Here is a 13,746-nt window from a genome sequence, read left to right as displayed (position 1 = left end):
ACCATAAAGAAAACAAATCAGAGAGTTAAAAACTGTCAATTTGGTGAAGATAAACTAATTAACAATAAGAATGACTCTGATGAAACTGGTATGTTTTGATAGGTGGATTTTAAAAGCAAGATAGAAGTAGCTCAAGAGGAAAGAAAGGTGAGCTACTTGAAGTCATTGCAAACTCTTAGATATTTCTTTTATGAGCCAGTAGTCCGGTACTATGCATGTAGGATTTTAGGAGATTTCAAATATTCTAATTTTAAAAACATCTGGATGCTGTATTTCCACCGATGGTTATAACCTTGAACACCATAACGACAGCATCCAGACAGTGACAGTTCACTGAGGTCCAAGAAATCCTGGTTACCCACGTGAAGGTGTGTGGTGTGAATAATTCCATCGCCTTCTCTTCCCTTCCCCACAGACCCCTCCGGGGTTCAAAGTCCTCCTAAGCAGGGAGAACTGACATCTTATTAACCTTTGGCACAAACTGGCAACTACAGTTGTTGGTAATCTACAAACGAGGCCTCTACAGCAGCACTGGCAACTCGCTGGCAGGACAACACTTTAATAAACCATGTAAGAGGTCCTCAGAGCTTTTCAACCTTGAGTGAGGACTGCTTCTGAAAGCCGAGGCAGAACCCTAGCATATTCAGTCTGGTTTAACCGAGCTGAAGAGGTGGACTAGGGTCAGAGGATGCACTAGCCTCGGGGTGGGTGGCGCTGCCACCTCTGGCCGTGCCCGCAGGGGGGCCTCGCTCACGCCTCAGCCCGGTTGGTGTCAGACGATGCCCCGGGGCGGGAAAGGGATCAGCAGACACCGGTCCCACGAGACATCAGCGACGCCCGACCCCAGGTGTGGCTCAGCCGTCCGGCGAGCGCGTTACCTGCAGCAGGTGCAGCTGGGCCACGAGCTGCCGCGGCAGGTGGAGGAAGCAGTCCCGAGCGTTCGTGAAGGCCACCGTCACGACCGCCCCGCCAGACCCCGCACCCGCTAGGCGATCGCTGCTCCACATCGTCCCGGTTCGACCCCCCCAGCCCACCCGGGAGCAGAGTCCGCCCCCTTCCCGGGCAGGCTCCGGCAGGCCAGGGCGTCGGAGCCCGAGAACATCGATCGGCCCCGCCCCCTCTGCGTACATCCGGCTGCAGCCCCCGTCCCATCTCTCCTCCAAGCCTCCAGGGGGCGGCACAGTGCGGATCGAGTTCTCGCTCTCGCGAAGGGATTGTCGATGGGGTCGATGGTCCAGCCAATCCAAGCACGCTTGGCCCATTCTGCTCTCTTATTGGACACAGAGGCGCGCGTCCGGCGGATGTTGATCTGGCGCCGAGGACTACGGCCGGCGCGATGGCGTCCGGTGACGGGAAGCCGGGCTGCATATTCGACCACCACGTCCAGACGGCGGTGTGTGACTCGCGGGCCAAATACCGGGAGGGCCGACGCCCTCGTGCGGTCAAGGTAGGGTGACTTCGGCTTCCTCGCTCTCCTAGGCGGGAGCACTGGCTCCCCACGGCCGGCCCACAGAAAGGGTCACTCTCCGTCAACTGCTTACCAGACCGTCACGCCGCGAGAGCAAGACTTCCAGTTTTGTATCCTTCGTGTTCACAGTAGCGCTTCTCCCAGGACAAGCTCTGGGGAGAGTTCAGTGACTGTTTCCATTAACTTCTCTGGAGTCGGCTTTTGGAAAAGACGTCTGGTACACCCGTATGTGGAGTGTGGTATCCGTTAGCCAAGAACAGTGATGGTTTTGTGTGTGTGTTTTACAGACCGGGTTGAGCAGAGTATTTCTTGCTTTCAAAGCTCCATTTTTTAAAAAGTCAGGGACAGATTTGCCATGGGTTGTCTGTGGAATACATTTAACGAGCCTTTTTTTTTTTTAAGGTATATACAATCAATTTGGAATCTCAGTACTTATTGATACAAGGCGTTCCTGCAGTGGGAGCCATGAAGGAATTAGTTGAGCGATTTGCTCTGTATGGTGCGATTGAACAGTATAACGCTCTAGATGAATACCCAGCTGAAGAATTTACAGAAGTTTATCTCATTAAATTTGTGAAATTACAGAGTGCAAGGTATGTACAAGTTAAGCAGTATCCATGCCCTATATTCCTGTTGCTGTCATTTTGGCCCCGGATTTTTCCCAAACATACCCAACTCACACAAACACTTATCACTCTTAGTCTTCCTGTTTGTTTGTTGTTTGTTTTGTGGGGATTCAAGACAGGGTTTCTCTGTGTAGCCTTGGCTGTCTTAGAACTCACTCTCTAGACCAGGCTGGTTTCGAACTCAGATCCTCCTGCCTCTGCCTCAAGAGTGCTGGGATTAAAGGTGGTGTGCTTCCTCCGCCCAGCTTTTTGTTTGTTTTTACCCCTCCAGGCATCACATGTGCTAGTCAAGCACCCCAACAGTGATTTACATCCCTAGTTCTTCCTTCAATTTTGTTAAAGGTTAACTTTACAAAAATACTGTTTCCATCCTCTCATATCTGTGCGTAACAGTTTTTGAACCTGTAGTATGGTAGATTCAGAATTACATTTGAAGTAAATTTCGAGTCCTATGTCTTCATTACTTTGGAATTTTTTTAAACCTGCTAAGCACATTTCCCTCTTCTTAAAATCCATATGACAAAAAGATCTGCTTCTTGAAGTTTCCTGAGGGAGGATGAAGTGAAATAATGTATGTAAAGGGCTTAGACTGGTACCTCCTATTAAGAGTAAATATTAGCAATGGCAGTTGTTATTGTTACAGTTCTATGTTGATCAATCTCTTTTTAATACTTATATATGACATAAACCTTGTATTCCAATAAGGCTAAAGTCAACAGTGCTTTATTTCTGTTAACCCTTTTTGTGGGGAGGAGTGTGGTTGTGGTATGTGTTTGAGTGTGGTGTGTGTGTGTGTGTAGTGTGAGTGTGTGTGTGTAGTGTGAGTGTGTGTGTGTGTGTGTGTAGGGTAGAGGTCAATGTTGAGTGCCTTCTTCAGTTGTTCTCCCCCTTATTCATTTACTTATTGATTGATTGAGACAAGTTTTAATATATAACCCTGGCTAGCCTAGAACTGGCTACGTAGACCAGGCTGACCTAGAACTCAGAACCTTCTCCTGACTCCACCTACCCTTCCACCAGGTTTAAAGGCATGTGCCACCACACTGTGTTCCTTTGTATTCTTGGAGACAGGGTCTCTCACTGAATCTGGAGCTCATCAACTAGATGGTTGACTATCAGACTCCAATGATCCTTCTGTCTCTCCCTTGCCAGCACCAGGACTATAGGCATACAGCAGTGCCTAGCTTTATGCAGATGCCAGGGATCTGAACCTAGACACTCAAGCTTAAGCAAGTGCTTTACCCACTGAGCGCTCTCCTAGTTCACGTTAGCCATTTTTTATCTTTAATCATTAACCTGATCTAAAATGTATCTTTCTCTGACCTCCACCATTCATATATTTTTGTAGTAGAAAAAGGCTTCAGATTTCCCAGAGCTGGAGTTGGCGGTGGTTGTGAGCCACCCAACATGGGTGCTAGGATTTGATTCTGCTCTTCTGCAAGATCAGCAAGTAGTCTTATCGCCAAACCATCGCCAGCCCTTCACATTTCTTTATAAGCTGCATAGTCCACCACAAAAACACTTGACTTCAGAGAGCTGTGTGTCTTTCTCACCAGATGACCAGCTCTTCGTGGTTAGGAAAGCATAGTGACTAAAGTGCCTTCATATCTCCACAGAACCTGATATGGTTGACTCTGGAGTCAGACATCCCAACTTAATCCTAGATTTATAGATGAATGTATGAACATGGTCCGGTTACAAATTTCCTGGTGCCTTGGTTTCATATCATAAGATGGTTATGAGATACCAATTCTTTTTTTTTTATTAGTTATTTCTCTTTTATTTTTATGTGTATGTGGTGTGGTTGTGTGACCTTATACACCCACATGCATGCAGGACCCTGCGGAGCAAAAGAGGGCATCGGGTGCCTTTGCACTGGTCTCTCTCTGAGGGTACTTGCCCACACATGTACAGAACACATGTACTTATATACATGTATACACAAGTAAATAATAAGATAAATCTTTTTATTAAGAGTACTTTCTGGGTCAGTGGGGTCATCCAAAACAAAGCATCTTACCCAGCCCACAGTCGCCCCTCCCCCCAACACATTCTTTGTTCCTTAAATCTATGGAACACCTGTTAAGCTTTTATCTTAGGTAAATCTAAATTAAAAAGCCGTGGCTAAGGAGATGGCTCAGTGATTAAGAGCATGTACTGCTCCACAGGACCTGAGTTTGATTCCTAGCAACCAGGTCAGGTGTCTGTAAACTCTAGCTCCAGGCCAGAGCCTCTACATATCTATATACACATAATTAAAAATAATAAAAAATGACTTTCTGGGTGTAGTGGTGCACACATTTAATTCCAACACTAGGGAGGCAGAAGCAGGCAAATCTCTGTGAGTTCAAGGCCAGCCTGATCTACAGAGTGAGTCAAGGACAGCCTGACCACCATAGTAAGACCCTGTCTCAAAAAAAAAAAAAAAAAAGCCCAGTATCTGGGGGCTGGAGAGATGACACAGAGGCTGAGAGCTGTTACAGAGGACTCAAGTTTGGAGTTTGGTTCCCAGCACCCACGGCAGGTGGTTTACACTTCTGTAACTGCAGTTCCAGGGATCCACTACCTCTGGACCTCCCTGGGTAACTGCACGCATGTGCACATACCCACATGCAGACATACACACTGACACATAAGACATAAGTAAAAATGGTAAAGTCAGGTTTTTTTAAGCCATGTAATTTATGTATTTCTCTTTTGAGTTCTCTTTAAATTATGTATTTCTCTTTAGGATAGCTAAGAAAAAGATGGATGAACAGAGTTTCTTTGGTGGGTTACTTCATGTGTGCTATGCTCCAGAATTTGAGACAGTTGAAGAAACTAGAAAAAAATTAGAAGAGAGAAAGGCTTATATTGCAAGAGCTACTAAGAGCAAAGGTACGGAAAATCTGTTGTTAACACCTCCTGTGTGTCATCGTGGAGTTCCTGCTCAGTCATGGTCTCTGGTGACTTGAACCATGGGGTTCCGTGCAGCACTGGACAGCCTTGGCTGGGAAGGGAGAGGTGTTGGTTCATGGACTGTTTCTCTGCAATGTCAGAGATGGCTGAATTTCCGTGAATGTTACCCAGAAAGGGAATAAAAGGATGGCAAGAGGAGCCAGGCTACATGTTTAAACACCTGGAGCAATAAACTGCCATCATGAATTCGAGGTGCTGTAATTCTACAGAGTAACCAGAATTCCAAGGTTTTAGTGAGAGATTAGGAAAGTAGACAGGAGGTGAATCATGAAGTACTTCATGTCCCATGCTAGGAATCCAGTGTTGGACATGAAGTCAGCAAGAGACGACTGTGGTTTATACACCGGTTAGAAGTGCTACTCATCATGGGGAAGTTCCGATTTCTGATGACAGCTGAGCTTCTCCTGCTGCGAGTAGGAACTAAACATGGTTTATCCATGTAGTAGAACATTCTGAAACTGGAAAAGCTTTCTATGCAGTGGCATGGGAACTCTAAGATTACAGGTAGTGGGAAATGTAAAAGAATAGGTTTTATTATCTTTTGAGTAGGGAGACAAGGAGGCTCCTGAGAAACAGTGGGACATTCCAGATAGACGAATAAGAAAATGCAGTAAATAAGTAAGGGAAGCAAGGAAAGAGGGGAGCGTGACACGATACCCTTCATGTCCTTTCAGAAAGCCTCTGAATCTTATCAATGTATTCCCTGCTCTAGAACATAATTCTGGGAGTAGAGCTTGTTAGCATTAAGTTGGTTTTTAGAATTGCAAGATTCTGAATGATCAAAATGATTAATCAACCTTCTGTTTACCTTTCCCTCAACTTTTAAAAATACAACTTTGAAGACTACCACATGACAAAGAAGAAACTGGCTCCAGAGCAAAGAGGAACAAAAGATTCTAGACAAGATCTCCATCCACATACGCCTGGACTCTGTGCACCTGCTCTGAGCACTTCCCCGGAGAGTTCGAGTCCTTGTCCCCCTTATTCTTGTGACTTGCCTTTATGCTATTTTGCCTCCCAAAGCACGTGTTTACCTGGGGAACGTGTGGACAGAGCATCAAATTCTCGCAGTAGCAGTAGGAACCATAGTGAACTATCAAAGCATTGTAACTACAGTGCCTTTCTCCCAAAACTACAGATGAACACTTACAGTAATTCACTACCTTGCTCTAGTGTGCAGGAGGCCATTACTACCTCAGAGTCAGTTGGCAGATTTATGCCTAGGACAACACAGCTGCAGGAGAGGAAAAGAAGGAGAGACTGTGCTCGCGAGCTTGGAACTTTTCCTGAAACAGACACAGGCAGTAACGAGCCTGTGATTGGACCTAAGTTACCAGGTATTCCCACAGTGGATCTGCAGGATGATTCCTTGAATACAACAGCAAACTTAATTCGGAGTAAACTTAAAGAGGTGAGCTAATTTTGTTTTTAAAATAAGAGAATTTAGTTGTAGGACCAACAACTATATAGGAAATTATTTGGAGGAACTAAAACATTGTAATTATTTGTTTTATTTTTTGTTTTTGATGTATTTTCCTACATTTATTTTCTAAAATAACAATTTGATCAATATCTTTTATTTGGCGGTAATTCTTGGTTTAACAATGAACAGATACATTTTGTGTCAGTATAGGTACAAAATACTAAATGTTCCAGTCGGTCAGATATGATAGTGGATTCCAGATGTCGCTCCTCCCCTCCCCTTTTAAAGCTTCCCTAGGTAGTAGTAACAGAAGCCAAAATTGACAGCTATAATCAATTATTTCTTTTAAATTCAAAGTTACTGCAGATTACATCAAAGTCAAAATGTTTTTATGATAGATATCCATAAAAGAAGAAATGATTTTGATTGATTAATTAATTAATCAGTTAATTAATTTTGTTGCAAGCCTACATCCGCAGCCCACAAGGCAAGATTTCTAAGACTAAGTCTTCAATTGCCCTACACTTGGTACTTTATATATGAACTCACAAGATTTGGACTAGTTGGAAATCAGATTGTCTTTTTCCCCCATTATTTACATGATTCTCCATTTCCTAAACACAAAAGAAAGTTAAATTTGAAGTAGCTCTTGAAAGCTTTCTTTTTGTGGAGTGAAGATGGGCCTTGTAGAAATCATACACGGAGGGCTGTGAGCATGTTCTTACAGTTATCTCTCAAGTTCAGAGTCCTGCTCACACAGATGCTCTCCCGTTTTGCAGTGTGACTAAGAGAGGCTAAGGTGCCCTTGTTCCTTTTATAGAGAGTTTTGTTTTCACCTATTGATTATTTGGTAAAGGATGAGGGATTGCTTAAAATAGTAAGTGTATGAACATAGGTTTTTGGGTTTTTTGTTTGTTTGTTTTTCAAGACAGGGTTTCCTGTGTAGTCCTGGCTGTCCTGGAACTCACTTTGTAGACCAGGCTGACCTCAAACTCACAGAGATCCACCTGCCTCTGCCTCCCAAGTGCTGGGATTAAAGGCACGCGCCACCACCGCCCTGGCTATGAACATCATTTTTTATGTTTAAGCCTACCTAAGTTTTTCAGTGTATGCCAGCACAGTATGTCCTCAGGTGTACTGAACTGAGGCATAGATACAGAGTCACAGCTGTCACAGTCAGGGCTGACCGCATTTTTAAAGTGTAAAGTCTACATCTCACACAAAGAAATAATAGAACAACAAAAAAGAAATACCTCATATACTTTACCGTGTATTTTTCCATTTCAAATCAAGATGGTCTTATACTGCTTTTGACTTACTATTAATAGTTATTTTGGCTAATGGAATAACAACAATGTATTCAGTATTCATCCTTCCCCTGACCCCCTGGGAGCTGAGGATTGTACCTTTTTTTTTTTTTTGGTTTTGGTTTTGGTTTTTCAAGACAGGATTTTACTGTGTAGCCCTGGCTGTCCTGGAACTCTCTCTGTAGACCAGGCTAGCCTGTGAACTCACAGAGATCCTGAAGCATTTGTAATATCTGCTAAGTCTAGAGACAGGACCATTCGGTGCAAGAGATGAAAAAAAATTGGGCTGGGCAGTAGCACACACTTTTAACCCTAGCACTCCAGAGGTGGAGGCAGGTGGATCTCTGTGAGTTCACAGGCTAGCCTGGTCTACAGAGGGGTTAAAAGTGTCCTGTCTCTAGACTTAGCAGATATTACAAATGCTTCAAAATGTTAAGCCCAGATGTGTTTGATGGTGCAGACTTAGCCAGCAGAAGTAGACAGATCTCTTTAAAGCCATTGTGGTCTACATAGTGAGTTCCAGGCCAGGCCAGGCCAGGCCAGGCCAAAGTCACACAATGAGACTCCATTTTAAAAACAAAACCCAGTAAGACCAGTCTATCTACTGTTTGTTTCTTCATTGTGACTGTTCTGTCTGGTGTGAGGTAAAATCCCAATACAGTTTTAGTTTGCATTTGTTTAATTGAAATGAGATAGCATCATAATATGTTCATTTGCATTTCCCTGAAGCCTAATAATGTTGGACACTTTCAAATATTTATTGGCCATATGTATTTCTTCCTTTGAAATCTATTAAACTTATTAGCCTATTTATTGATTGGATGATTTGTTGTTTTAGGTTATAACTTTTGCAGTTCTTACAGATTGTTGATATTAACTTGATGTTTGTATAGTTGGGCCAAGCTCCCCATTCTGCTGTCTGTTACTGTGCAGAAGCTCTCAGTTCCAGGAGAGTCCTTGAGTCAGTTGGGGTTATTAGCTGTTCCATTAGAGTCCGTTCAGAAAATCGGCCTGTGTGTATACCTTGAAATGCCCTTCCTGTTTTTCTTGACGTTCTCGGAGTTTGTTACTTAAGGTCCTTAGTCCATCTCTGAATTGATTTTGTGTGTGTGTGTGTGTGTGTGTGTGTGTGTGTGTGTGTGTGTGTGTGTGTTAAGAGGTACAGATCAAGTTTTGTTTTTCTGCATGTGGACATGCAGTTTTTTAGCACCCTTTGTTGAAAAGGCTGTTTTTTAACCCTGTGTGGTTTTGATCCTTTGTCAAAAATTCCGTGGTTGTAGCTGTGTAGGCTCATTTCTGGATCCTCTGTTCTATTCCGCTGTTGTGCAGACTTGTTTTTATCCAGTCCTGTGCTGCTTTTGTCACCGTGGCTCTGTAATTTGAGAGAAGATGTTGTTACATCGCTAGCCTTGCTCTCACTGCTTAGGAGTCTTTAGTTCTTCAGGAGTCTTTTGTACTTCCATGTGAATTTTAGGACAGTTTCCCCCTAATTTTATGAAGGATGGCTTTGATATCTTGATAGGGATGTGTTCATTCTACAGGTCACTTTTGGAAATACAGCCACTTTCACTATATGAGTTCTGCCAGGGCCACTGAGAAGGTTCCATGGGTCAAGGTACTACTTTCCATAAGCCTGACAACCTGACTTCAGTTACCAGGACTCACGGGGCAGAAAAGAGAACCAATTCCTCCTACAAGGTTTCCTCTGGCTTTCATGCACATATGTATTCCCTCATACACAAATAAATGAATAAATGTAGTTGTAAAAATTAATTCTGCCAAATTAATTCTTTAATCCCAGCACTCAGAAGACAGACGCAGGTGGATCTCTGTGAGTTCTAGGCCAGCCTGTCTACAGCGCTATTTCTAGGATACAGAGAAACCCTGTCTCAAACAACAAAAAAATTAGTTCTTCCAGGGACAGGTGAGATGGCCCAGTGGGTAGAGGCACTTGCTGCCCAGCCTGACAACCTGTGTTCTGTTCCAGCACTCACTCCTCTGACTTCCACATGTGCACTGGGGTGTGGGGGAGATGGGGCAGAGTAACAAGTGTAGACTGATAAAATTAAGAGGTCTTGCCAGTTTCTAGTGTCTAGCGTAAGGCTCTGACTATGGAGGTCTTTGACCTCCTGGTGAAATGTATTCCTGGGTTTGTTTTAAGTGTGTGGTGTGTATGTGTGTACGTGTTCATGGCTTCCGCTGTCATTTTCTACCTCATTATTTGAGACAGGGTCTCTCACTTAACTGGAGCCCACTGGTTTGGCCAGCAGGCTGTCACACACCTCTTGTGTCTGTCTCCCCAGTGCGAGGCTAGTGGTGTACAGCTGGCCTTTCTACTTGGGGCAGGAGACTAGAGCTCAGGTCTTCATGTTTGCCTGGTGAGGACCTTTCCAGATGCCGTCTTCCCAACCCTACTTGGTTTTGTTGTTGTTGTTGTTTATTGTGAATGAGATTTTTTTCTTGGCAAGTTCATTGCTTTATTGAAAAGCTACTGGTTTGTTGTTGTTGATTTTTGTATATTTTGATGAAAGTGCATATCATAGTTAAGAGTTTTCTGAACGAATCTTTAGTCTTTTTTTTTTTTTTTAAAGATTTATTTATTATGTATACAGTGTTCTGTCTGCATGTATGCCTGTAGGCCAGAAGAGGGCACCAGATCTCGTTACAGATGGTTGTGAGCCACCATGTGGTTGCTGGGAATTGAACTCAGGACCTCTGGAAGAGCAGTCAGTGCTCTTAACCTCTGAGCCATCTCTCTAGCCCCCGAATCTTTAGTCTTAAGTATAAGGTTGTGTAGTCTACAAATAGAGACAGGTAATCTGACTTCTCCCTTTCCTGTTTGTTATTTTTCTTGTCTTTTTGCTCTGACTTAGACTCACAATATTATATTGAATAAGGTGGAAAGAAGTGGACACTCTTCTCTTCATTCCTGATATTAAAGGAAATGCTGTGTTTTCCTCTAATAACCACAGAGATAAACATGTGATTTCTGTTCTTGATTCTGTGTGCTGTATTTGCCTATGGGGGGGACCTTCCTGGAAATCTTGAAGTGAAACTGACTTTGTCATGGTTGTATGATCTTAATGTATTCTTCAATTCAATTTGCAGTAATTTTATTGAAAACTTTATTCCTATGTTGATTAGAGGAATTGGGCTATGATTTTCTTGTTTCTTGATTCCTATATGACTTGTCATCAGGATGATGCTGGCTTCATAGAATGAGTTCGATGATGTTCTGCTTTTTTAACTAGTTGGAGGAACATTGGTGTTAGCTCTTCTTTAAGGGTTGGTGGAATTCAGGAGTGAATCCACTGGTCCTGAACTTCACTTTTCTAGGGACTTTTATTGGTGCTTTAATCTTTTGCTTGTTGTGGATATATTTAAATTGTTTATAGCTTCTTGAGTTAATTTTAATAGATCATATTGTTAATCCCACCAAACAAGAGTAAAGACCATACCCAAATTTTGTAGTTGAATTAAGCAAGCTTTGTTTTCTGCCAGACAGGACTGTCTCCCTAAAGTGGGGTTTGAGAAAATAGCTTTGAACACAGGACAGAGTGGGACTTGTATAGCTCAAGAACTGCAAGATGAGGAAGGTTTTCAAGGGTTTGGGGTTTCCAGAGGAATTTTGGTTATGTAGGAACCAACACCTCTCAGGGTGTAGATCAGGGTATAGGGTGTGAAATGTGCAAATTCCAGAAAATGGGCCAAGACATGGTCAAAACCAAGTTTTACAGAAAACAGGAATGAACTTATTTTGACCTTTTAACAAAATGGCTTTAATCTTAAGAAGAGTCAGGCTGGTCCATCAATATATTGCCTAGGAATTTATCCATTTTTTTTTTTTTTTTTTGTTTTTGTTTTTCAAGACAGGGTTTCTCTGTGTAGCTTTGAGCCTTTCCTGGAACTCACTTGGTAACCCAGGCTGGCCTCGAACTCACAGAGATCCGCCTGGCTTTGCCTCCCGAGTGCTGGGATTAAAGGCGTGCGCCACCACCGCCCGGTGAATTTATCCATTTCTTCTAGATTTTCCAGGGTGTGTGTGTGTGTGTGTGTGTGTGTGTGTGTGTGTGTGTGTGTGTGTGTGTGTGTTTTGAGACAGGGGTTTTCTCTGAAACAGTCCTGACTATCCTGGAACTCTCTAGCCCAGGCTGGCCTTGAACTCATATAGATCTGCCTGCCTCTGCCTCCTGAGTGCTGGGATAAAAGGCACGTGCCACCACCACCTAGTAATTTTCCAGGTTTTTGAAATATGTTTTCAAAGATTTCCCAAATGATTCTCTGAATTTTACTGGACTCTGAAACTTTCTTGGTTTTTTGTTTGTTTGGTTGTTTGTTTGTTTGTTTGTTTGTTTGGTTGGTTGTTTGGTTGGTTGGTTTTTTGTTTGTTTGTTTGGTTGGTTGGTTGGTTGGTTGGTTGGTTGGTTGGTTGGTTGGTTGGTTGGTTTTTTGTTTGTTTGTTTGTTTGTTTGGTTGGTTGGTTGGTTGGTTGGTTTGGGTGTGTTTGTACTTTTTCCCCACCTCTCTCCCTTCCCTCCCTCCCTTAGTTTGTTAATCTCACATTTGAAAGGAAATACACCCTTATTTGGTTAGTTCTATGTGTTGTTCTTTTAGTCTACATTTTACCCATTTCTGTCCCAATTTTTGCTATCTGCTGCTGTCTACTGCTGAGTGATTTTTTTTTTTTCTTTTTAAACTAGGTGATTTCATCTGTGCCAAAGCCTCCAGAGGACAGATTGGAAGATGTGCATCCAAGTCACCCACGAAAACAAAGAAGAAGAATATAGCTTGCTAGCCATTTAGTCTTGTTTTCTCTTTCTTTTTTCGCTTTGAGCCAGGGTCTCACTGGGTAGCCCTGACTGGCCTGGAACTTGCTATGTAGACCAGGCTGGCCCTGGGCCTCTGCCACCTGGGTGTTGGTATTAAAGGTGTGTGCAAACACAACCAAGCTAAATAAGTATTTTCTGGAGAGAACCTTTCTTTGTTTTAATTCTCTAAGATATCTCACTACTGGTGTTTTACTGTCAACTATTTTCTTGATTTATTTATTTATTATGTATACAGCATGTATGACTGCAGGCCAGAAGAGGGCACCAGATCTCATTATAGATGGTTGTGAGCCACCATGTGGTTGCTGGGAATTGAACTCAGGACCTCTGGAAGAGCAGTCAGTGCTCTTAACCTCTGAGCCATCTCTCCAGCCCCTTGTATTTCTTTTAAACTGTTTGCAAATGTTTCTTTCTTTTTTTTGGATCTACACTCAATGTGGCAGAAACAGTTCTTTTCATACTGTATTAGTTCTTATATTACAATATTTAAATTGCTTGAAACAAATACAAAACTAGATGCAAATAAGGACAGTCAAGATCTGACTTTAATTCAGGTTTTTGAGCAATTGGTGTTCAAAAACTAGCAGGTGGTTTGTTTCTGAATACCAGGGCTTCAAAATGAAGGCAGTTCTGTGAAGGGAAAAATGCCAATAAAACGTTAGAACAAAGTTGGTATTAGAGATGTACATGCTATTGTAACTTCTAAGAATAACTTACATGAACTATGGCAATCTATAGACTAATCAGTGTTGGCCATTCTCGATTTCTACCCTGGCAGCACATGTGTGCTCTTCTTCTGTCAATGGACCATGTAATTTTGTACTATTTCCATCTTCTTTTCTGGGAAGAATAGACTGAGGAGGCCCGTCCTGCACCGCGTGCGGTACGCACGTCGGTGCTCGTCCCTAGGGCCTTCTTCAGTGGGTTTTTCTGGCGGTGTCCTAAGAATAAGGTCGACTTCAGTAGCCATGGTGTACAGTCAGCTCTGCCAGGGTGGCTTTTCAGTGCCCGATGATGCCACGGGAACTGCCAACAAGGGCTCAGGTGACTACATAGATGGCCGTGCTGAAATCTCAGGTGAAAGGTCTGTTAGCAGCTGAGCACTGAGCTGGAAAGAAGAAACGCTCTGGGATGA

The 13,746-nt window shown here is 43.0% G+C and overlaps 3 protein-coding genes across 5 annotated transcripts in view; 1 reads left to right on the top strand and 2 right to left on the bottom strand.

Annotated features, from left to right (window-relative positions):
- The window catches only part of Pex1 (peroxisomal biogenesis factor 1), a 42,606-nt gene extending 41,486 nt beyond the window's left edge, over positions 1–1,120 (bottom strand). Inside the window, exon 1 of the mRNA XM_006991212.4 lies at positions 879–1,120. Coding sequence (XP_006991274.1) covers positions 879–1,007 — 129 coding nt within the window. The 5' untranslated portion in view covers positions 1,008–1,120. The remainder of the gene's footprint in view (positions 1–878) is intronic.
- Positions 1,121–1,290: 170 nt separating this feature from the next.
- On the top strand, positions 1,291–12,739 carry Rbm48 (RNA binding motif protein 48). Of its 2 annotated transcripts, XM_006991211.4 has the most exons (5): positions 1,291–1,447; positions 1,871–2,061; positions 4,826–4,971; positions 5,895–6,463; positions 12,483–12,739. In XM_006991211.4, the coding sequence occupies exons 1-5, from the start codon at positions 1,337–1,339 to the stop codon at positions 12,567–12,569; spliced, it is 1,104 nt and encodes a 367-aa protein (XP_006991273.1). In that variant the 5' UTR covers positions 1,291–1,336; the 3' UTR covers positions 12,570–12,739. The 2 variants fall into 2 exon arrangements, with proteins under 2 accessions (XP_006991273.1, XP_042128698.1); XM_042272764.2 differs by lacking the exons at positions 1,291–1,447; positions 4,826–4,971 and having other exon boundaries at positions 1,925–2,061.
- The window catches only part of LOC102915930 (calaxin-like), a 21,867-nt gene continuing 16,883 nt past the window's right edge, over positions 8,763–13,746 (bottom strand). Inside the window, exon 6 of one of the 2 annotated variants that reach the window (XM_076566238.1) lies at positions 8,763–9,154. In XM_076566238.1, the coding sequence (XP_076422353.1) occupies positions 8,849–9,154 (306 nt within the window). In that variant the 3' untranslated portion in view covers positions 8,763–8,848. Of the gene's footprint in view, positions 9,155–13,138; positions 13,242–13,746 lie in introns of those variants that run through there. The other variant, XM_006991210.4, reaches the window with a different exon arrangement.

This window comes from Peromyscus maniculatus, chromosome 3, assembly GCF_049852395.1.
Source record: "Peromyscus maniculatus bairdii isolate BWxNUB_F1_BW_parent chromosome 3, HU_Pman_BW_mat_3.1, whole genome shotgun sequence".
Lineage (NCBI taxonomy): Eukaryota > Metazoa > Chordata > Mammalia > Rodentia > Cricetidae > Peromyscus > Peromyscus maniculatus.
The sequence above is the reverse complement of the archived record's forward strand: the minus strand, read 5'-3'. Positions and strand labels throughout refer to the sequence as shown.

Bases quoted from the DNA above. Each gene is read 5' to 3' on its own strand.
- Rbm48 (XM_006991211.4), top strand. From the start codon at position 1,337: ATGGCGTCCGGTGACGGGAAGCCGGGCTGCATATTCGACCACCACGTC. The intron at 1,448-1,870 runs GTAGGGTGACTT...TTTTTTTTTAAG, and splicing joins GACGCCCTCGTGCGGTCAAG to GTATATACAATCAATTTGGA. The intron at 6,464-12,482 runs GTGAGCTAATTT...TTTTTAAACTAG, and splicing joins TTCGGAGTAAACTTAAAGAG to GTGATTTCATCTGTGCCAAA.